General features: G+C 53.5%; 1 protein-coding gene across 2 annotated transcripts; it reads right to left on the minus strand.

The window, feature by feature from the left end:
- Positions 1-2,237: 2,237 nt before the first annotated feature.
- Positions 2,238-23,570, minus strand: TTLL1 (tubulin tyrosine ligase like 1). Of its 2 annotated transcripts, XM_036761768.1 has the most exons (11): positions 23,448-23,570; positions 20,711-20,777; positions 16,535-16,651; positions 14,153-14,361; positions 13,193-13,373; positions 12,362-12,496; positions 11,910-12,018; positions 6,790-6,933; positions 5,062-5,148; positions 3,468-3,631; positions 2,238-2,704 (listed from the first exon to the last, which is right to left on the minus strand). In XM_036761768.1, exons 3-11 carry the CDS (start codon positions 16,645-16,647, stop codon positions 2,575-2,577), a joined length of 1,272 nt encoding a protein of 423 aa, XP_036617663.1. In that variant the 5' UTR covers positions 16,648-16,651; positions 20,711-20,777; positions 23,448-23,570; the 3' UTR covers positions 2,238-2,574. The 2 variants fall into 2 exon arrangements, with proteins under 2 accessions (XP_036617663.1, XP_036617664.1); XM_036761769.1 differs by lacking the exon at positions 5,062-5,148 and having other exon boundaries at positions 23,448-23,544.
- Positions 23,571-23,937: the final 367 nt, after the last annotated feature.

The raw sequence follows: 23,937 nt of genomic DNA on the forward strand, positions 1-23,937 counted from the left end.
AAGCAGGCTCTCCCTTGATGTCAGAAAGACCTTCCAATAAAGAGAGCCATCCCCCAGCAGAATGGCCTGCTCACCATCCCTGGAGATCTTCCAAAAGGGTCCAGATGCCCCTTGTCAGGGCTGCGATTGAGGGGACGGCTGCTTGGGCCTGCCTGGACTAAACATACTCTCTTGAGCTCTCTGGCTTGTGAGTTGATCAGTGAAGGCACTCCCTCCAGTGATGCAACTTGTGGGTAACATAGATTCTCAAATATAATTGCCTGGGGTACTGAGTGGTCAAGGGCCTTGCCTAGGGTCACACAGCTGTCATCGATGGGACCTGAACCCACGAGGGTCTCCCAACTCCAAGGCTGGCACCCCATCAGCTCGGCCACATTGCTTCTAAGATGGGGCAATGACTTGGCCAAAGGCATACGAAGGGCTGAGCCAGGATGCAAAGCCTGCTCCTGAAGTCTTCTCGGTATACCAATGGGCCTCCAACGTAATCCAGGCTCCTGCCTGGGCACCTCACACAAACAAGCCACAAACCTAGTCTTTGAGTTTGTCATTCTGATCAAGTTTAGGTCTTAAATAACATAATCCACCACCCCCCCCATTTTATAGAGGAAACTGAGGCCCAGAGAACAGAAGCCCTTTGCCTGTGATCACATGGGCAGAGCCAGGATTCAAATCTAGGTGTGCAAGCTTCGGGCCCAGTTTGCCACATAGGAGGGAGGGGGGAGAGAGAGAGAGACAGAGAGAAGAAAAGAGAGAGAGGGAGGTAGGGAGCAGGGAGAGAGAGAGAGAAGAAAAGAGAGAGGGAGAGAGAATGAGGCGGGGGGGAGGGGAGAGAGAGAGGCAGAGAGAGAGACAGAGAGAGGGAGGGAGGGAGGGGGGGGGGAGAGAGAGAGAGAGGAGGGGAGAGAGAGAGAGAGAGAGAGAGAGAGAGAGAGAGAGAGAGAGAGAGAGAGAGAGAGAGAAGAGAGAGAGAGGAGGAGAGAGATAAGAGAGAGAGGAGAGAGATGAGAGAGGAGAGAGGAGAGGAGAGGAGGAAAGAGACAGAGAGAGGACGACAGAGAGGAGCGAGCGGGAAGGGAGGGGAGGGAGGGGGGAGAGGGAGAGAGAGAGAGAGAGGAGGAGAGAGAGAGAGAGGGAGAGAGAAGAAAAGAGAGAGAGAGAGAAAGAGACAGAGAGAGGAGAGAGAGAGAGAGAGGGAGGGAGGGAGGGAGGGGGGAGAGGGAGAGAGAGAGAGGAGGAGAGAGAGAGGGAGAGAGAAGGAGAGAGACAGAGAGAGAGAGAAAGAGAGAGAGAGAGGAGACAGAGAGAGAGAGAGGGAGGGAGGGAGGGGGGAGAGGGAGAGAGAGAGAGAGAGAGAGAAGGACAGAAGGAGGAGAGAGATTAAAGAAAACAGGAAGGTCAGTAAGGATGGCATCTTAAGGGTAAATCTGATGAAGTAAACATGCATGTGTCAATACAAAAACCATTTATATGGGCCCAAATCAGACCAATTCTCTTGGATTGCCTACTACCTCAGAAGCCCTCTGGCCCCTGGGGGTTTTCTCTAGCCACACACAAGCTCACCTGTATTCCAGGAGCTATGAAGGCCTAACTGCCAAGAGCCCAGCAACAGTGGACAGCTGACTCTGGCTGGTGCCTCTCTCTTCTTCAAAGATGAACCAAGTCAGCCTGGAATGAAGGCCACCTCAGGCCACAAGGTGAGGGGGCAGAGACAAAGATGGCACCAACAAAGGAGCAGTCACAGTTCCCTCACATGGGAGGTCACAAGCTGAGACCTGACAACCTCATTTGCTGGGGTTTGCTGGGGGTGTCCTAGGGGATTCCAGCTTAGGATGGGGCTGAGGGCCCTTCTGGCTTGTAGCTTGGGGCTCTGACGAAGAAAAGTTTTCTAATGGAGGCATTCACTAGTCAAATGCACTGGCTTGGGGTGAGCTGGGCACAGCTGTGAGCTCTGGGTAATGCAGAGCAAGCATTTTCCCACCAAAAGCAGGATGGTCTGTCAGGGATGTCTGCTGGGTGGGCAGGCCTCCTGAACTGTTTTGGGTTGGGACTGGTGTCCTCTGAGGCCCCTTCTGGAGAACTCCTGCAAGATCATCACTTGTGTCTTTGTCCACCAAAGGGATGGTCCAAGAAAAGGAAGCCTGAACCGAAGCAGTGCTCATGCCAAATAGGTTTCCTTTAACATAACTTTAAAACCATGTTGTTTTTGTTGGTTTTTTTTTTATTTAATCTAACTAAACTTTAAAAAACAGCGATGACATTTATTAGGTTCACTGACATGCAAAAGATGATAGATTTCTGTAGGAAAAACGAATTATATACAGAAGCAATGGAAACACAGTGAAAAGGATCCAATTCATATTTTCCAATGGAAAGCACTTCTAGATACCTCTGTCAGCAATGGAAGGAGGAGGAAGAAGGAGGGAGGGAGGGAAGGAAAGAAGGAAGGAAGAAAGGAAGGAAGGAGGAAAGGAAGGAAGGAAGTTAGAGACAGGGAGCTCCAAGGCAGTCTCTGGAAGAAGGTGGGCCTCCCCAGGCCGCCGTGCTCTGACCATGCGCCCTCGCTTTGGCTGACCGCTACTTCCATGTGGTCAGGGCGGTCTTTCCTGTGTCTCTGGTCCGACTGCCTTTAAGCCCAATGGATGGCCCAGAACGATTTCTCAGGTCTCTCTCTGCCCCATCGTTCTGAGCTAACTCTTCATCGTACCTAAGAACAAGAGCATAGTGGGTGCACGATGTCTCTAGAGTGGGACCGGCCACCAAGACAGCTCTCAGGCTACTGTGGCCTTCTCAGCTCAAGCTCCCCTTCCCTCCGACACAGTGTGCACCAACCGAAGACAACCCGTCTTTGTTTCTTGACGGATAACTTGGGGCACTAGGAAGGCTGGCCCAGGATAGGAAACATTGTTGCCGGACAAGAACCACTGGCTGTTGAACTCCCTGAGGAGCCCAGGAGGTGTCACAGAGAGAAGAGCAGAGCCTCCTTACCACCCAATGCAAACTGCTGAGGGTCAGCTTTCTGCTCACTTGTTTGCTCCCTAAGCATTTATTAAGCCCCAACAGCTCCCGTGGGAGGCCAGGCATTTGGAGGGAGGGGAGGGTCTGCTCCGGCCTGCCTGCACCCCCTGCCATGGCCACCTCCAAGAAGCTGTGTGCCGGCGGACAGGCAATCACCCTCTCTGGGCCTTGCTTTTCACACGAAAAACAAAGACTGTACTTGTCCCGCCAAACTCGGTGAACACCGTGAGGGAACACTTTGTAAAGGCCGGGTACTTCCTCAAGGGAAGGGAAGCCCAAGCCTTATCCTCTAGGCAGCCCTGGCGAGGGCTAGCAGCCAGGCCTGGGGGCCACAGCCAGCCTCGGCCCGGCTTCCTGTGACACCTCGCCCTCTTCAATCTCCCTCTGCCTCAGAGTCTCTGGGTGGGGCTGTCCCCATGCTCCCTGACCCCCCAGCCGCCCTTCCAACTTACAAAATCTCGTAGTTGCCAAGCACGTCCTTGGGGGGCGACTTGTTCCACTTGCAGTCCGGAATCTCGCCGTTGGGCACCGCGATGTTGAGGGTGTCATTAATCAGGTTGTACTTGAGGATCCGATCATTGGCCGTGCTGGAGGTGAGAGACGGGGACGCGTTAACCTAAAGAGACGACACGACGAGACTTTGACCGGGCGCCCATGGGGACCGACGCGGAGCGGAGCCCAGCCCAGGCCGCGCGTTCTGCGCAGCACACGCCGCAGTCATCAGCTGCAGGGGCTGGACCTTGCGCTGGCCAGCGTCCTCCAGGGAGGGCCCACTCACCGGGCACCATGTCGGCTACCAGGCACGGTTCTCTAAGACCTTCCTTCTTGTCTCGCTGAAATGGGAAAACGCCCCGTAACCACCCCGCCCCAAGCCCCCCCCCTCCACCCCCCGCCCTCCGTGCGTCCTATCGGAGGGGATCCTCGTCGCTCGTCGCTCATCTGCCAAAGGGACGATTCCTGTGCTTCTAGGACCCAGAGCATGAATGCCCTAGAGAACTCATGGCTGTCCCTCGCCTCCTACCAGAACCACGTGCCTGGTGAAGATCAGAGTAGGGAACCGCTGGGGAGAGAGTGGACAGGGAGAAATAGGAGGAAGGGACCCAAAGGCCCAGGGCAATCATGTTACCACCTTGTTGAATTTACTACAAGCCAGGTAATAATTCTCAGTTACAAAGATAATCCTCTTTTTGGTTCACCCGTGTATGTAGAGTGGAATCTGTGTGTCTGCTGGCGTCAGCAACAAGAACAAAATGGAAACTACCCTGGCTGGCGGCCACTGCCCCCTAGGCCTATGATCACGGTTCACTCTCCACGTCACCTACGCTGTGAGAACCGAGCTTGTCCTGTGTTTGAAGACCCAGCAAAGCCACCCTGGAGAGTAACAGTAAAAGCTGCTCCCTAAAAGGGATCTTTGCCTCCTCTAGCTACATAAAGATAGCCATACACAGCCATTTACAGATGCATAATTATGGGGGGGTTGTAGTTTCCTCCTTTAGAATGGGAGATCCTTGAAGACAGAGGCTGTTTGTGCTTTCTCTTTCTCTCTCCAGCCCTAAGCACAGGCCCACACATAGTAAGTGTTTAAATGAATAACTGCTGACTGGGTGACTGATCTCTGTGACACCCTATGACATCAACGCTGCGGAGATTATCCTTACTTTGTATGCGGGGTGACCAAAGCTCAAGAAGCGAAGGGATTCACCCGTGGTCACACGGCTATTCAGCGTTATGGAGCAAGGATCTGAACCTAGGTCCCTCCTGATTCCAAGTCCAGTTCTCTCTGAGCCATAGCAGGCTGTCCACGGTTCCTGTCCCAGCCTGGGAAACGCCTGGCCCCTCCCAGGTCAAGCCAGGCTCTCTCCACAGCTGCCCCTTTATAGAAAAGGCTGCTGTGACTCGGGGAGCAACAAGTATGGTCCGGGGGTGCCGCGGTCGCCTCGCCTGTCCCCCCTCCCCCCTCCCCGCCCACAATGGAAGCTCTCAGAACAGTAGTAGCAGCAGCAGCAGGAGGAGGAAGGAGGCCAGCTCAGGCCAGTGGTCAGTCACCTCGATGAGCCAGGGTTTCAGCTTATCATCGATGATGATGTCGTAGCCGTAGCATTCGAAGCAGTGCTTGTCGTTGTTCATCACAGGCTGAAAAGGGGCAGAGAGGGGGGTGAGAGACAGAGGGGGGTGAGAGACAGAGTACTGAGGGGCAGGCCCCCACCCCGGGGGAGCCGTCACTCCTAGCCAGACCCAGACAACATGGTGCACAGGAACTGCTCAGGGCAGCTCTTGCCATCGCGCTGTCTCCTGGCAAGGGAGGCGACTGGGCTTTGAGGAGGGGAAGGAGCCCAAATCTACTTAAATGCCTGGACTCCTGCAGAGCGCATGACCTTGGCACCGTCTGCTGGAGATGGGGAAGGGGAAGCCAGGGCCATGAAGTGACTTGGCTACTGTCTCATCATTTATCACTCCGGCCCTCACCTTTGGCTAGAGTTCTGAGGCCTTGGTGTCATCTTCATTCACGCCGCTATAATTACGGCGTGTGGGGTGCCCCTGGCTAAGCTCATGTCCTCTGCAACACTTCCTCCAGGCTCCCCCTTGTCTATCATTCTGAATGATGCACTAACATTCCATTACGTTGCATAACCAGACACATGTTCAACCATTCCCCAGTTGCATCCACTGTGTTTCCAGATGTTTGCAATGCCAAATAATGCTTCTTTGGCCACTTTGGGACCCACGGGGCCTTCTTTTTGCCTTGGCCTTCCCTGGTGGCAGGAGGCTGGACCATCCCAGCAGCTCAGTAGCTATGCCACATGGTGCCAGACTGTCATCCCAAATGGCCTGACTGCTTTCGCTCTGCTCTGAGGGCATCGATGTGCCAGTCTTCCCTTAGGGCCCCCAGCATAGATTGCTCCCACTGTTCCCCGCCCTCACCAGGCTGAAGAGTGTTGGGCAGCTTTATTTCAGCCAACTCCCCATTTTTGCCATTAGCCATGGCCCAGACTCCCAGGACCTTAGCCAGGAGGCTGAAGAACCATTTTGTGTCTCAGAGAGTCTGAGGCACTGGAGAGCTCCCCCGTGCCCCTACTCCACAGCGAGGCAAGCCCCTCTCCAAGCCTGGGGGATCCGTGTTCTTGGATTTAAAGCCATAATTCCCTTCTGCCCCTTCCCTCTGCTGGGTAATTCTTCCTGATGGTGAATCTTAGTACTTCCCCAGAAGTCTGAGGCTGGTAATGAGGGAAGGAGGAAGAGAGAGCTAGTCCATGAGGAGAATTCACACAATGGAATGAGCCAGGTCCTGGGAGTCAATGTTGCCAATGAGTGATTGCGGGTTCACTTCTGTTTTCTGAGCCTCAGTTTCTCTATCTGGACAATCACGGAGCGGGACTGGATGATCATCCAATGAGGGATGAGCCAATTTTTTACTGTTAATATTAGATAATCGCTTGCACCAATTTTTCCATGGAATCTCAGCTTTGGGAAAGATGTCGGAGGTCAGGTTTTGCCACTAGACATCCTACTTCCGGAATGAAAGCAACTTGGCAGCACATCCTATGTTTACATGTTAGTTCCCTACCCTCAAGACTGCCTCTGTCCTCGGTAGACACGTAGGAGGCAAGACTTTTAAAACAGACATTGGAACAGAAGGGAACCAACAACACACATCTCAAAACACTTCGTACGAGACACATGCTTTTCAACCAGATGCTTTTCTGCTTCATCTCCACTAACTGCTAAAAACACACAGCTACGACCCAGGCTTCACACACACACAGCACTACTCACAGCCACAGCTTTCAGGGACTGCACGATGATCCAGTGGATCTCATCAAACAGCTTGCCGGTGACCTCCTTCCCACGCGTGCTCTCCAAATATAACCGCAAATTGTTCACTGTCCACTTGCCCCCGTGGATGTGGTTGTAGTCATCCTGGTAACATTACAGGGAGGGGAGAGGGGGAAAGAAGAGATTTCTGTCTCAATTCACTCAATTTCAAGGAATGGGCATCATTTGCTACCCAATTCTGCCTACATATTTCAAAAAGAGGAAGACAGCTACCCTGACCCAGGAGGCCAGCTGCTGTCTTTGTCTTGTGTACCAGGCCTTGGTGCCTGGTACACAACTTTGCAGGCCCACGGTACCTGGAACCTGCCGATTCTCCCTCCCTCTTTGCTTCTCTCTCCTTTCTCACTCTCTCTCTTCCCTTCCTCCCTCCCTCTCCCTCCTCTGTCTCGGTCTCTGACACACACACACACACACACACACACACACACACACACACACCCCTTAGTCAATACAAAACCCCAGTAGTCTAAAGTAAACATTCTGATGGGGCACAAATAACACTGGAGCCAGAGCTTGATACTGTGTGAGCTCATTCAAGGATTTTAAGTTGGAGACTCAGCCTGCAAACCCGCTAAGGGCCATCACTGTCAAAGAGGGATGAGCCCCACTCTTCTTGGCCTCCAAGGGCAGATGGAGGGCCCCAGGAGAGGCAGGCTACACTGCTGCCTTAGGATACACAAATGGAGGGGTTAGGCCCAAACCCAGGCTCTTCTCCACCTGTCTATGGTTCAATGTCCTCGTGTGTGAAATGAGTGGTGTGGGATGGCCCCTATGCCTCTAAACTCATTAGACTATGAGCGCCTTGTGAGCAGGCCTGCTGGATTTTTGCCTTTCTTTGTACCTCCAGCACTTAGCATGGTGCCTGGCTTGCAGTAGGTGTTTAATAAATGCTTCCTGACGAACTGACAGTAGTCCATGATCTCTCACCTCCCTGAATGTCCACTTCTTCCTCTGTGGGGGTGGTAGCTGAGGCCCCTGTCACCTCTAAGTCCTATGATCTCAGACTACAAGGGCTTGATTTAGGTTCCCAGAGGCAGAAGCATCTCCCCAAGGAGGGCCAGTCACAAATGAAGGGGCTCCGTAGGAGGTAGTGAGCGTCCTCTCTCTGTTCTTTAGGGAGGGAACAGAAGATGTGCCCCTTTTGGGGAAACAAAGGACTCTCAGTGGTTCTGCATCAAATGCGCAGTGCTGGGAAGTATTGATTTCCAGGTCAAGATGAAAGGCTCCTTAGTCAATTCAGCAGGAATGTGGAAGGTGGGAGCCTTGTGTGGGCATGGGGAGACCCAGAGGCAAACGGCAGGGCCCTTGAACACGTTTGGTTCCAATCCAAGTACTTCCCTTCTCTCTTGACACTAAACCAGGGCCTGGCTGCCCTCAGCCTCCCAAGCACACACATCCCCCTCAAGCCTTCACATCCCTAAGAGCGGCTGGCAATATTGGAGCCAAGTCCTTCACGAGTCTCCTGGGCAACTTCCGCAGTGGTGCTGAGTGGACGTGGGGTGAGGGACTGACATTTCTCCTTTGTCTGCATCTTAAATCTAGTTCTTATTTTTTCATGAATGACCTATTGTGGCTCAGCCTTGGAAAATGAGAGCGGATGCTTCAGAAGACCATTCCTTGGAGACCGCAGAGGGTCTTGGCCCCCCTCTGGTCCCTCTTTAAAACACACTCTCTGCCTGAGATGCCAGTTCTTAACCTGGCGCTATGCCTGGGGTCCCAGCAGCCACAGTAGAGAGCCCGGACAGTGAGGGGTGTGCCACCCCAGGCACTTCCCCGTCTGGCCAATTATTACTCTGCAAAAAGCAAGTGAAAATGTGTTCCTGAGGTCACTGCCACAAGGCAAGCAGGGCCCTCTGCCAAAGGGAGATGAATGTGGACAGGATTGGGGCAAACATGAGCTAGACACAGCACCACCTGTCTGCCCGATATGAAAGGTCCTCTGGTGCCAAGAGAGATGACCACCTCGGAAAAGGACACCTGGCCCAATCCCCCAAAGACCCTCACTGATGGAGCCAAGCCCTGACTGCGGGCCCCTCAGAGCTAACAGGATCCAGCAGGCAGTGCCTGGGGCTGCTGAGGACATGAGCTCTAGGGCCATCCACCCAGGCCATTCATTCCTCTTCCTCCCTTTCCAATGAAGATAACAAGAGATGCCTTCTATTTGAAAGGTCTAAGTCTTGGAAAGTAGTCATTAAGGGTTCTATTTTATTAAAACCCTAGTTTGCTCTGACTTGGCCCATGGTGGAAAATCATGACATAAAAAATCAAAATTGCAGGCGACCCCAGGGGCACAGGAGAAAAAGGATATGTCCAGGGACATGGATGACAAGAGCAGGAAGCAAGCTTGTCTTGTGGTGAGACCCAGAGATGGCAGATGGCTGGCAAGAGCACTCAGGTCTGGTGTGTGGAGCACAAAAAGACTCCGAGACAAGGAGCTGCAGCTCAGTGGGTCAGTCAGTCCTGGAGGTTTATGGGAAGGACCTGCCCATAGCCCGCTGTCCATGGGCTACAGCATATGCTGGGGGATGACCACTGAGCTAGCTCCAGCAGGGAAGCCAAAGGGCATTCTCTCTTGGCCCTAGGGCTTAGCCAATGTGCCTCCGGCTGAGAGAAGCTGAGGAAGGTGGCTATGAAGACATTCTCTCCCCACTTCCATTTTCCATGGATGTTGAACTGACGACATGAACAAAGCCAGGCATTTTTGTGCACTGCAGACCTGACCTGCCTCCAGTGACCTCCTTCCTGAAGAGGCGTGGGCACCTGGCACACAATTTGGCCCTGAAATTATTCAGCTCTGGGGTTCTGGACAACAAAGACTTTGCTCCACATGCACCACCCTCCAGACTGGTGAGTGTTCAGCAGCGTGGACTGAGATGGAGGGGAAAGAGCTGTCAAACCAGGGCACTCTGACTCTTGACCTGGGGCTCAAATGGCAGGAGTCTGGGGGGCTCCAAGAGCACAGACAACAAGAACATCTTCGAGCCCAGAACCCAGCCTAGACCAGGCCTTTGGCAGCAGGGCCCAGATGACCAGCAGCGACACCAGCAGTAAAACCTGCCATCTGTCTTTCAGCAAAGCTTCAATGAGAAGTGACCTCAGAGCACCTCCCGGCCCAACACTCCCGGATACAGGCACCCCATCTCCACTGGGCAAGGGACATCAGAGAGGGCAAAAGTATGGGAGTAAGAGGACCCGGGGGTCTGCCCTGCCTTTGCTACCTGCTCTCTGGGCAGTCTTGGGCAAGAGTCTTGGTCTTTCTAGGCATCACTTTCCTCACCTGCAAAATGAGGTGAGACAGCCACTAATATCTCCTCTGCCTAGAACTGCATGACCCGGAGTGCAACTGCTAAATGCACATGGCTATGGGAATACCAGCCCCAGGTCCAAACTCTGCTATGCACTACTAACACCCTCATTAATCAGTCATTCTCTTCTGCACCAATCTCAATACACTTGGGACGTTTGCAGTGAGAAGTGAGTGGGGAGGAGGAGAGCCCTGACCGAGTCACTGTATTCAAATATTTGAAGGAATGTTGCACATGAGGATTAGACTTGTTCTACAGAGACCCAAAGGACAGGACCAAGCCCATGGGAGAAGTGCTCAGGAGTCAGGTTTGAACCAAGAGAGGAAAGGCCTGTGGAAGGAACCCCAAGCAGAAGCGGGGCCAGCAGAGGCTGCATGACCACTCCTCAGGGATGTCAGAGACCCCTCCTGGAGCTATCCCACGAGGGATCGATGTCAAGCATCTCAAGGGATTCAGGGATTTTACACCAGGCCAGCCATCATGGGCAGAATCATCTCACCTTTTCAAATCTTGAACTGTGGGGAGAAAAGATGAATTTCCTGCTCAAATTTATATGGGATCACATGAAGAAAGGAGAAGTGAGTGACAGGGGGCAAACTCTAGAAAACCAAACTGCAGGGCGTGTCCATCTGAAACTGTTTGTGTCTGTTTGACCTCTAGACTGCCAGCCCCACAAACAGCAGCATGGCACATCCCAGGGAGGGCAGACCTGGGACATGCTAGAGCACTCTCTGCCCTTGGCCAAGTCTCACCAGGGGGAAAAGCTTTTCCTTTCCTTTGATGGTTTCTGATGTGTTGTTATGGCGGCCTGCCTGAGGGCACTGCCCTCTCTGGTTCACATCAGCCAGAGGGACCGAGCACTCCCTCCCTATCTTGCCTCATCTGGCACTCTGGTGCTTAGGAGTAAAAAGTGAGCAGCACCAGGCCAGGGTGAGGGAGATACAACAAGAAAGTGGTTTGCACAGAGATGACCGGGAGATCCTAGTGGACCCTGCAAGCTTGATTAAAGTGAGTCACAAGTCAGGCACGGTGGCCTGAGGAGCTGCTGAGTGATACCTGAGGCTCCATGAAGAGAGGAGGCCTGCAACAAGGCGTGACCTCTGGCCATCACATGGGCAGCACACATGTGTTAGGAGTGTGCAGGGTGGTCTGGGGCCTCAAAACCACACTATTCGATGACCAAGAGAAAGAACTGGGCATGTCCAGTGTGAGGAAGACGATGAGGGTGGGATGACACAGCTGCTCTCAGGTGTTTCAAGAGGAAGGGAACAGACCCCCGGGCGCTGGAAGGTGAAGGCCAGCATATTTGGGCTTGATGTAAAGAATACTGCCCTAAATGGGAAGAGCCATCCAAAGGCAGAGTAAGTTACCTTGGGGAGAAGTAGTGAGTTCTCCATCAGGGGAGTTATTTGAGCAGAGGCCACTTGACCATGTGCTCCCAATACTGAAAGCACTATTACTCCAGGGAGGGTTGGACCCAATGATCTCCAGGTTCCCTTCTGAGATCATATGGTTCTAGCTATAAACTTCTCGAAGGAAGGGCCAATACCAGTGCTGCCCAGCACAACCCCAGCACTCACTGGCACTGACCCAGATGACCCAGGGTCATCCTGGGCATCCCAGGCATGGCTGGCCCCCTGCATTCCTTCTGGGCCCAGGAGGCGAGAGGAGGAGCCAAAAGCAAAGGAGGCCAGGGGTCAGGGGCAGGCAGAGAGGGGTCAGGGCACACAGGGGCCTGTGGCCTCGGGCACTTACCCCATGCTTCTGGATGGCAACATTGGTGAGGTGGACGAACATGTTGTCCAATTCACTCGTGCTTGGTGTGTACTTCACAGTGCAAAATCGACAAAAGCCCAGCTTATACCTGTAAAGATGGCTGGAGTCATTACACAGAACCCGAGAAAGCTGGTCGCAGGGCAGAGCACCCTCAAGGTTCCAAAACACCAAGGACCCTGCACCATGTGAACTCTGGGACATGTTCTAACAATTGAGAGAAGAAAAGAGGAGTGGGGAGGAGAGAGAAAGGGAAGAAAGATAATGGGGGGAGGAGAAAGAGAGGGAGACAGAAACAGAGAGAGCAAGAGGAGAGACACAGACAGGGAGAAAGAGAAAGAGAAGGGAGAGAGAGAGAGACAGAGAGAGCAAAAGAAGAGAGATTCAAAGACAGGGAAAGAGAGAGGGAAGGAGGGAAGGAGCGATGTTCTTACATGTAGCACCTCAGGGGCCGGTATGTAGACACTAAGACATACAAGCGCAGGTCAAACTTCCTCCCGCCAATAAGCAGCGGATTGCTGATATACAGAGAGATGACATAGGCTTCTTTGGACGACTGAGATACAAACCTAGAGAAAGAGGGGCAGAGTCAGACCACAAGGCCATGACCCCAGCCTGGCCTCTGTCTCGGGTCTGGGCAGGAGCAGGGCCAACTTCTCCCTGCATCTCACCCAGAATGAGCATGGACTTAATAAATGTTTGCGGACCTGAATTTCCTGGCTTGAGCACGTGACCTCACAGTTGCCCAGGCCTCAGTTTCCCTGTGTGTGATGCATGGAGACAGCCCCGAAGGGATAAAGGGCAAGCCCTGGGTTCAGGTCCACCATCCAGCTGTGTGGCCCTGACCAGGTCACGTCATCGCTGGGGCTCTTGCTCCCTTGGGGGGTATCACAGGTACCAACTGCTCTGGTGTGCCCTCTGCCAAGGGTACAGGGGGACATTTTGGGGCCAAAGACTACAGCAGCCTAAGTTCACAGCACAATGATGGCTGACTGTGGACCGCTGCAGGTGGGCAGGCCTCACTTGGTCTCATGACCATGTCAGAGAGAAGGCCCTGAAGACTCAAGAGAGATTTAGGGGCCCTCGGGCCCATGGTCTGGCTGCCCCTGCAGCCTGGGGCTATGTGGCAGGCCGGATCCCTGCTCCCTCCCTAGGATCCACAGCTCACACTGGTGGGGACCCTCCAGGAAGTGAAGGACTCCCCGCTGGTGCCAGGGTGCTGGCCACAAAGGAAGCATGAGGGGCGTATATCTCTTTCCACTTACGAAGATGTTTTGCTGTCCCGAGACCACTTCTTAATCTGCGAGAGTTTATTGATGAGAAATATCCCCTTCCCCTGGGCCTTCCCACAAGGCTTCATAATCCAGGTGCTAGAGGGGCTTTTCCGGAATTCCTCCACAAACAGGTTGTAGTCAGCGGGGAGCATGAAGGTGACCGGCACAAAGTCTGGGGGCCAGGGCAGAGGTCAGAGCACAGCTGGAGCCCCCAAGGGCCGCCACCCGGCCACCACCCACCGACTTGCTGGCCTCAAGCATCAAAAACGCTGCAGAGAACTTAGCAGCCCACCTCTCTACACCACCCCAGTCTGTGTGTGACTGGGAGGGGATACTCGGGGCAGCTCCCTAGCCAGGGGGCTCCGTACTCTGGCTTTGGGGGGCAGCAGCCCCAGAGGGGCGCTATGACCACCAGTGACTAACATGCTGGGAGGGAGGTAGAGAGACCAAAGGGGCTGCTTTAGCTAGGAGAGAAGCCAGTTTTTAGAAACTAGAGAGGAAATGATAGTGACAGGAGGGACGGGGGAGGACAAGGTCAGGAAAGAGGTGGCAAGATGGGAAAATGAGGCAAGAACTTGGAACCCAGCTGTGCCATTGACTGACCCTGCGACCTTGCTTAGTTAGTGCCCTCCCACAGGACTGCGTTCCCTCACCAAGACGAAGGGGTTGGACTAAATCCTTGTGGTATCTCCCACCTCTGTTCTAAGGCCTCTTCTAGCCCTGATCACCTGTTCTCTGGCCCTCCTGGCTCTAACTCTGTTATTCTGAGGCCTAGGAGGTAATGGTCATCTCTGGCCAGGAGGACAGGGCTGTGATGTGTCTCTAGGGCTGCATCTCCAGCCTCAGTGGGGCCTGTCAGGCCTTGCCCTCTGCTGGCCCGGCCTTCTCAGACCCCGCAGTCCAAGGTGTGATGCACAGAGTGAGGTGTAGACACGGCCAGCAGATACAAACCCAAATAGATGTATTTTCCGTTCTCATCCTTCTCTGCCAGGGGACTCCCTTCTTTCTCCAGCTCCTTCCTGTATCTCTTAATGTTCTTCACCATTAAGTCCTTCCTGGTCAGCTCATAATGGTTGGGGAAGTGGTTGACTATCTGATCATCTGAGAGGCGGTAACCGGCTTCGAGACTGAACACATTTCGGATGGTCTGTACGCTCATCCTGAAACACAAGCACAAGCGGGTCACGGAGCGCCTGTCCAGCCTCACTGCTGCTGGTCACTGGAAAGAGCCAAGAAGCTGCTAATCCGGGAACTGCTGGCCTAGAATTTGGGGCACGGCACTACCAACCTGTTTGGGCCTCAGTTCCCTCTTCTAAAAAATGAGGATGGTGAACCAGATGGCTTATCATCTCCCCCCTCCTCACCTTTGCTCAGGCTGTCTCCCCTGCCTGGAATGCCCTCCCTCTTCCCCTCAGAATCCTCTTGTTTCTTTCACAGCTCAGCTCCTGTGCTACCTTCAACAGGAAGCCCTTTCTGAAACCTTTGGCTGTGAGGGCCTCCCTTCCCTCCCCTCCAAAAATAACATTCTATTTAATATTTTGAGAGGCAGAGGGGCAGAGTAAATGAAGAGCTGACCCGGGAGGTAGGAAGAAGCCCTGGGTGCGAGCTCCATTTCTGGCCAATACTGGCCAGTGACCCTGGGCAAATCACTTAGCATGCCAGTGCTCCAGAGCAGGCCCCAGGACCAGAGCAGGCTCATGGCCCGTTTCTGCCTAGGGAGCGTGCAGGCCACATTCTGCTGCTCCTGCCTTGGACATCAATATGAGACTCTAACAAGTTCCAGAGAAGGGGTTGCCCGTGCTGGTGCCTGGCAGCTCCTCAGAGTGATGAAATCCTAGGGCCTGTCCCTGTCACTGTCCATTTCCAACAACTGTTTGTGTACTTAGTACGTGCATGTTTCTCCCAATAAAAGTTCCCGGAGCGCTTCAGAAGGCCGTATGGCAAACAGCCAATGATGACCAGCGTGCATGGTTGGTACGATGCCGAACAGGCACCCTGAGGACTGCCCTGGTCCTCAGACAGTGGTATGGAGGAGGAGAGGAAGAAGACAGGAGGATATGGACAAGTGTGGCAGAGGATGAGATGGTGGGGACAGGCAGGTGCCAATGTGACTGGGTGACAGGTGTGGTTGGGGAAGAAGGACAGAGCTAGACAACCTGGGCTCCACAGCCATTATGGCCCTACTAAGCATGAAGCAGGCAGCAGCTGACGAGAGATGCGTAAAGAAGAACCAGGCAAGATTCCTGCCCCACCGGGAGCTCCCAATTTAGCAAACCAGTCTATAAACTCCAATTGGCACAGAGGCGGGGGGATCAAAGTCCAAGCTGAGTAAAGCTCTCGTTCTCAGGAGCACAGCTCCCGTCCCCCAGTGCCTCCAATCCAACCTCTCCCAATCTCACACCATGGCCCGGCTGTTCCTCTGCGCGATGAGGGGTTGACTTCTGCTTTGTGTGCATCACTGGAGGCTCCTGGAGAGGGTCTGGAGAAGGACCAGGACAGGGCACAGCAGCCTAGGCCCAGGGAACCTTTCCCTCAGAGGTTGTGAGAGAGTGAGAACCCAAAGTGCGTGCTTTGGGAGAAGATGGAAATTCAAGACAAAGTTACCTCATCCACCTGCTCACTCCATGTCTGAACACGCACAGAACAGAGACACCAGCCATCAGCCCAAGCCCAGGGATGTGGCACAGGACAGGGACGGGGCAGGAGAAGAATGGGATTAGACCAGACTCGTCACTGCCCCTCTCTGGGCCTCAGTCTCCCCACTAGCAAATGAGGGAGGGGTTTGCACTGGGCCATCTCTGACTCTAGCATGCTCTAATTCTATTCAGGGCGGTTGTAAACATTACAAGATGATGCCGGTGAAATCACCTTAAAACTCTAAAGGGAAAGTTGCACAGTGTTGTGATGGTTACAACAGTTCTTGCTCTTCTTACCTGCCCCTCCCCCAGCCCCACCTCAGCGCTGCCTGGGGCACGGGCACCAAACTGCACTAAGTGGCTGTGAGCACCCAAAGAACCCCCTCGGGCCCTGGACTTCAGGCGTGAGGCTGACAAACGTGATCAATGCACTAATGAATGGCTGCGTGAGTGCCTTTGATTCTCTGGGAAGAAAAGCGGGTTTCGAGACACAAATGGTGGGGGGAGGGCAGGCAGAGCGAGCACTCTGCCATTTCCATCCCATGAGGCAAGGGGTCTGATGAGCCCATTTCACAGACAGGCTCACCAAGGCCTAGTGGGGTACACATTTGTGAAGGGCAGGGCATGACTCTCCTTGCAATCTCCTGCTCCCAGGGACTGTGCCAGGAGGAAAAGAGGGGAGAGGTTACTAGCTCACCAATAAAAATTCCAGTCTTCATTCTCTGTCACTTGGACCCAGCCTCTCTTCTCAAAGTTATTAATGAGTACTGACTTCTCAATGTCCGTCACCCATTTCACCTTGCCTGCCATTATCCTAGAGAGAGAGAGAGAGAGAGAGAGCACAAGCACATGATCAGTGCTGCTCCCCATGGATGACCCCAGAGGAGGGCAGCCGCCCAGCTTCCCTCTCCCCCAGCAGCCGAATCTCCTTGGTGTGGGAGGTAGCCGGGCAGAGGGAAGGATGTCAAAGTGGAGTCAGAAGCCCTGACTCCAACATTAGCTGTGTGATCCTCCACCTTGGGCCTGGGCCCTCTTACACAAAATGGGAATAGTCCTCGTCCGGTCTCCCTCACAGACCGTGCCATGGAAACACGAGCTGTTGTGAATACTCTAGTCCCATCTTTGTCAGTAATCAGCTGTATGCCATCCACTACTCTGGGCCTCAGTTTACCCATCTGCAAAATGGAAAGGCTGGATGAGATGACCTCTAGGGGAGATGTAGTGGTTCTTCAAAAAGATGAAAGCCCTGTCCCTGCAGAGTAAGTGTAAACTCCATCTGATGCTGGAGCGCGAGTGTGGAGAAGTGGCCCAGGCACAGAGAGCCCAGCAGGAGCACCAGCAGAGGAGGTGGGCCAACGCTTGACCACTCCTAGGGCAGAGACAAGGGCTCATGTGACTGGCGTTTCACAAAGTCGCAGAGAAATGAGACCTGAGGGATCATTCCACACCCCCCCCATTTTTGCTCTTGTTGTTCGGTCGTAGCCAACTCTTTGTGACCCCATTTGGGGCTTTCTTGGCAGAGACACTGGAGCGGTTTGCTATCCCTTTTTCCAGATCCTTTTATAAATGAAGAAACGGAGGCAAACAAGATTAAGGGCCACACAGCTAGTATGTATCTGAGGCCGATTTGAACTCAGGTTTTCCTGACTGATGCTTTAGCCGCTGTACCACTCTACCCACTTATTTTACAGATGGGGAAACTGAGGCCCATGTCATCCCAAACTTCAATTCAATAAACTCCAGTGGAACCCTATTACCACCAGGATCAAATACAAAACCCTCTGTCTGATGTTCGAAGCCCTTCATTACCTGCCTGGCCCCCTCCCCTCCCCTTCCCTTCCCCACCAAAGCACTCAGAGGTTCAGGGCACTGGTCTCCTTGCTGTTCCTGACACAAGATAATCCACATTGAGCCGCGGGGTATTTTCAGGGGCTGTCTCCCAGGCTCGGAATTCTTTGCCTCCTCCTCTCCACCTTCTGGCTTCTGTGCCCCAGCCAAAATCCCTTTTTCTACTAAAAGGTTAGAGCTAGTGCCTTCCTTGTGAGTGATCCCCAGCATCTCTAGTCTTGAGCCTGTTTGCTTGGGCTCTCTCCCATTCGACTGAGGGCAGGGACTGTCTTCTGCCTCTCTCTGTGGCCCTAGTTCTCACCAGAGCGCCTAGCACATAGTAGGCACTTAATCAATGTCTCCTGACTGGCCAACTCTGGGGTTCCATTGTCACATATGTAAAGCCAGGGAGTCCTATCAGAAGGTTCCTTCCAGCTCTCCTGATCTGGTGAGTCCAGCCTGAAGGACTTGTCAGTCCAGTCACTTGAGTCCGAAGATTCTATCACTTGGGGACAAATCTTGCCCAGATTCTGCCGCCTAGTGTCAACTGGTAGGTTGAAGGTTTCTGTTGCGCACTGGTCCACACATGGGGAGAAGGAATACTTGGCCAGTTCAACTATTCAAATCAAAAGAAGTCCCAGGATGAGCCAAAGTCAATGCTCACGGAAGGAAAAAGCAAGCAACGTGCTGTTGTTTTTAACAACTACAAACAGAAACGTAAGTGGACGTAACTTCCAATTTCCTTCCAATTCAGAGGAATTTAAAGTATTACTCATTCTGATGACTGGCCAGACACCGCAGCCATCACTGTGCTAGACGGGGTTTGTGCTTCACAGCAAATGCCAGTTTTTAAAATCTGCTGTCTCCTCCTCCGAGGCCATGAGTCACTACTTTTAAGATTTTCCTTTGAAACAAAAATCACTGTTTCTAAACTTAATTAAAAAAAACCAAACTACAAAGAGAAATATTAACTTATACGCCAGGCAAATGCAGGTAAAAGGACAGAACAGACTGTTCTTTAAATAAGCCTTTCTGGAGCTCTGACTCAGCCTTTAAAACCTTGCTATTATTCACAGAAACGTTTTTTCAAAACATTTTCACATCTGTGACCTCATATCATCCTCACATGAATTCTGTGGGATAGATCGGCCCGATAACCGACGGGGAAACTTAGGCCTGAGAAACGGTATGATTTGCCCAGCCAGCGAATGACAAAATGTGGCCTTTGGCACTGGTCGCCACAGCATCTTGGAGCTCTCAGGCCCGTGAGGGGCAGGATGGAGAACGGCAAGAGGGGCCTTGGTGCCCATCTAGTGTAGACCAACCCCTTCATGCTACCAAGTACTGAAAAGAATTTTACTGACGTCCTTTGTCTTTCTAGAAATTATACTGATTTACAACACAGTCTTTGTGCACATACCTGCATGTACATACACAGACACACACGCCCTAGACCAACCCCCCAAACTCCCTGTGATAAAGGGAAAAAATTATATATACAAAGAACATGTATATTTTCGTTATCATATCTATACATGTGTATACGTGTGTGCATATGTTTATATATGTATACACGTATATATGTGTTTGTATATATACACACACATACATTATATATATAGAATGAGATCTGCTTCTTTCTGTCATTCCAGAAGACAGACTGGGAAGGACAAGGACAAAGCATTATATTTGCTATACATGGATGGATGGATAGATAGATGAATGAACACACACACACATCTATAAAACGAGCTGGAGAAGGAAATGACAAACTACTCTAGTATTTTTGCCAAGAAAACCCCAAATGGGGTCACAGAGTTGGACATGACTGAAAACAGCTGAACAACTGTGTGTGTGTGTGTATGTATGTGTGTATCTCTTCTGTCCTGAACCTATTCTGTATCGAAGTAAGGAAGCAGCCCTACTGTGCTCCGTCTGAGACGTTGTCTGGTTGCTCACCATCTGCTCCCCCTGGGTGAGCTTTCCGACTGGTGGGGGGGTCCCTGTGTATCTGCCCAGAGATCAGACAAGCCCCTCTGACTCCCTCCTAGTGGTCATTTCTCACTTCACAGTGAGAGGCCTTTGGGAACCATAGTCGCCCGGCTCCTCCACAAGGGGCTGCCAGGAACCTCTGGTACACCTCAGCCTCCTCTCCTTGATTCCCCACTGGTGGGAATCCCAGTTCTCTGTGGTGGGGGAAGCGGAGGAAACAGGCCAGAGCTGTGCAAGGGACTTGTTTCCTGAAATTAAAATTGGACAGGGAGGAGGTCTTAAACTGGCTCAAGGCCTATAGAAATTCTGAAAACCTCGGGAAGATAAGGACTGCACTGTCTCATGTGATTTGCACAATGCCTCTTTGAGGATACCTGTTTTCAAGATGTCTGTAGGCCTGTCTGTCCTCATTCACATGCACTGATCTCTCCTCTCTAGATATTGCTGTCTCAGAGTGGCACTGGGGGTGCGCTGGCCCATCCCCCCTATCTTGGTCACTAAGAGGCTTTTGGGTCAGCCCTCCTGACCGCCCTCCCCCCAACCCATTACTGACTCCTGGACATTGAGCTCCCAACCCCTCCCACCACTGAACACCGTACCCTCCAGGTCACCAACAGTGACACGGCCTATTCTCCGGCCTCCCTTTCTTTGCCCCTGCAAAGGCCCTGGAGAGAACCTTGGCCTTGGCTTGCCTGGTTCTGCCCCATGCCCACTGGGCCCCAGGCAAGGCCCTTCAGCTCCCTTCAGTCTGCTAGAGCTCTTCCCTGCCCCCACCCCAAGGCTCTCTCCATCCCTCTGCTGACCCCAGTCCTATTATCTCAGAGTCTAAAGGGCTCCTTCCCCATGGTAACTGCTCAGTATCATTCCTAGACAATCAATCCCATCCTGCCCTGTGACTTTTCTCTGACTAGAGAAAACCCTACCCAGACCACAAGCGCCTGAGGGCAGGACCAGTGGCTTTTATGTTGTTTCTTGAGGGCCCTGGGCATTGACTCTCACTGGACAGGTTGGCTCTGGGGGACAGAACAGAGTCTCTAAGGAACCCCAAACATACCATTTAAGCTTCTACTTGAATAAATTGCTGGTTGTTAGCCTGTTGTTTTCTTGTCTAATGACTCCACCTAAAAAAAAGAAGGAAGAAAAAACAACAGGGTAGGGCTCTGAGTTAATTGGGATACAAAGAACTGAATCTTTTAACCACCCATAGACCAAAACCAGACAAAGTGGCAGGAATTCAGCCTCCTGAGCAAAATGACTGGGCAGGTCCCAGGCCCCCAGGTGACTCTCTCTGCTTTGCTGGATGGTTGCTGATCTGCACTGACCAGACACTTGCGCCTCGAACTAATGAAGTCATAGGTCAAAAAACGCGTGACCCCCCTGCCACCCACCTAATGTAGTTAAGCAAAATCTGTAATTACAGAAGGAAACTACGGCACAGGGAAGGAGAAGAAATAATTGGCCCCAGGTCCGATAGCAGTGAGGGAAAGGATCCCTGAGAAAGGCATCATGGGATTGGTCTGAACCAGGTTCTAGTCCCACCCAGTCGTGTGACTAGGAGCAAGTCACAGAAGACATCACCGCTGTAGCATGCAGGGCCGACGGTCCCGATACGATCGTCATCACTGTTGTGGTCGTTTCTACAGAGCTTTAAGGTTGGCAAAGTGCTTTGTACATATTATCTCATGGGCGGCCAGGAGGAACCCGGCTCGGAGTGTCTGTGGCTTGCCCAAAGTCACACAGCCAGCCCCGGCAGAAGCAACACCTCCTGATCCCTGTTTTCAGCAGCACCCCTGGGGATCTCAGAGGAAGCAAAAAGACCAAGACTGTGATGATGAATCGAAACGCTTTCTTCAGTCTGGAATGCTGTGGGCTACGAATGACGACACCATTGGGGAGGCCTGAGGGACTCTTCCAGCTTACACTGATCGTGTTCCCTCCAGACGCTGTTTGGAGCTGGGAATAGATAACATCGAACCGCTTGCGCCAGATTGTTACACTGGAATAACTGCTCATGAGTAACTAATAAAAACTGGACAGCTCTGATAACAACAACAATAAAAACTAATACGCCTTGTCTAGTAGAGGCAGTGACATAAAGTGAATCACATGGCGTCGATGCTGGAGCAGGGACCAGAGTATTTAATAGCAAGAGTCAGCAAATGAGCATTTCTTAAGCGTCTGGAGTGTACAGGGTGTGGGGGCTGCTCCTCCACCTTCAGCATCCACCTGCCACTCAAAGAAGCTGGGGCCTGCACAGCAGCCACACCTTGGTGAGACCTTCTCACAGTCAGGCCGAACCAGGCCGAGGGTGAGTGACAGGCCTCATACCTGTCGGAGAGCTAGGGGGATGTCCACCCCAAGCCTGTGCAGAATGGGTAGATGAGAACAGTTAGTGCCAAGGGCCAGGAAGCCGGCTGGAGCAGGCACTGTGGGGCGCTCAGAGCTTTGTCAGACATCGAAGACGCCAAGGTCGCCCGGTGGATCCTGGGCCCCCGCCAGGGGTGCTGACTTTTGTCTCGAGGATTCTGATGACTTCGGAAGCGAGATCAAGGCTGAAGACTTTGTGCAGCTCTGCCTCGCTGAAACCCAATTCCCCACAAGTCAAGACGTCACCTGTGATGTCACCAAAAACCAAAGACCAACAAGCACCAGCGAGTGCCAGGCCCCGTGCTGAGTGCTGGGCCTACAAAGGAAGGCAAAGGACGGGGCCTGCCCTCTAGGGGGCCGGCCTAATGGGGGGGACAACAAGCAAACAGCCATTAGGGACACATGAAGGAGGAGAAATCACGGCTCTGCCCATAACCTCTGATCGTCATCGTTGTCATCACCACCATCATCATCACCACCACCACCACGGTTCCTGTGTTAGGTGGGATTTCAGCAGGGACTGGAAGGAAGCCCTCGAGGCCAGGAGGTGGAGATGGGGGGGGGGCGGGGAACACTCCCACGCTCTGCGGGCCTTCCCTTCCCCCCCCCTCCGCTCCTGGAGGCACAGTGGGGGTTAGGGGCACAAGTGGGGAGCAGGGGGGCGCCCGCCCCATCCACATATGGAGGTCTGGACCGAGCCACAGGAGCGACCCAGCCCCTGGCTTGGCTAAGGGGGCCAGGCACAGGTTCCAGAGGCCGGGGACGGCGAGGTCCGAGCAGGGGGGCGCCACAACCTCTTCGAAACCTCGTGGGCTCCGGGCCTCGGACCCAGCACCAACCCCCCCCCCCCCCCCCCCGCCCCACCGTGAGGCGCTGATGCCAGGGCTGCCCCCCAGGAGACTGGGCTTGGGGGGAGGGAGGCGACCCCGAGGCAGGGGGCGGAGGCCACCCAGGCCCAGCTCTGAGCCTTGGGGAGGACTCGAATTCAGTCCCGGGGTTCTTTCAGTACGTCGGGCCTGGGGAGACCTGAGACTGACTCTCAGAGGCCGGTCCGTCCACCTCTCTCGGCCCGTTTCCTTGTCTGTAAAATGGGCATGACCGTGACACCTCCCTCCCCAGAGAGTACCACGGCAAGGGGCTGAGCCCTGACCCCCGCTCAAAAAAGGCTCCTTCCCCCCTCTCCCCTCCCCTCCCCCCACGCGGGGGTCCAGAGGGGAGGGGGGAGGAGGGACAGCCCCTCAGGAAACACTTGGGGGCGTCTGCTCTGAACAGTCACCAGCCGGGGTCTTTGTCTGGCATTCAAGGCCTTTGGCTCCCGCCCTGGAGCCTGGGGGGAGGGGGGACAATAGGACGGAAGGACAGAGGGAGCAGGGTCAGCGGCGGGGGCGGGGATGGGTGGGGGACAAGGGCGGGGCCACCCTCACCTGCCTCTCCGGGCCCTGGGCTCCGCCCGGCGCCCTCCCGGAGCCGCAGCCCGGAATCAGGGTCGAGCGGCCGAGCCACGCCCCGTCTTCTGCTTCCGGGTTGGTGTCTTGGAAACGGGAAGCGCGGCGCAGGCGCTTTCCGGCCTCCTTAGGACTACTTCCGGGGGCCTCTCTGGCTCAGCCCCGCCCCTCCGCACAAGCCCAGTGCGCAGGCGCGCCGTGAAGCTGCGGCCAGGGGGCGCCTCGGGCTCACTGGAATTTTCCTGGACCTCAGTTGGCCCATCCGCGAAATGGGGAAAGGATGATTTTTTTTTTAATAAAATTTTTATTAATTTCTTTTGTTATTGTTTGGGGTTTTCTTGGCAGCGATGCTGCAGTGCTTTCCCACGTTCTTCTCTGGGTCATTGTGCAGAGGAGGAAACTGAGGCAAACAGGGTCAAGTGACTTGCCTGGGGTCACATTTGAACCCAGGTCCTCCTGCCTCCAGATC

Source organism: Trichosurus vulpecula, chromosome 5 (genome assembly GCF_011100635.1).
Source record: "Trichosurus vulpecula isolate mTriVul1 chromosome 5, mTriVul1.pri, whole genome shotgun sequence".
In the NCBI taxonomy this organism is placed as follows: domain Eukaryota; kingdom Metazoa; phylum Chordata; class Mammalia; order Diprotodontia; family Phalangeridae; genus Trichosurus; species Trichosurus vulpecula.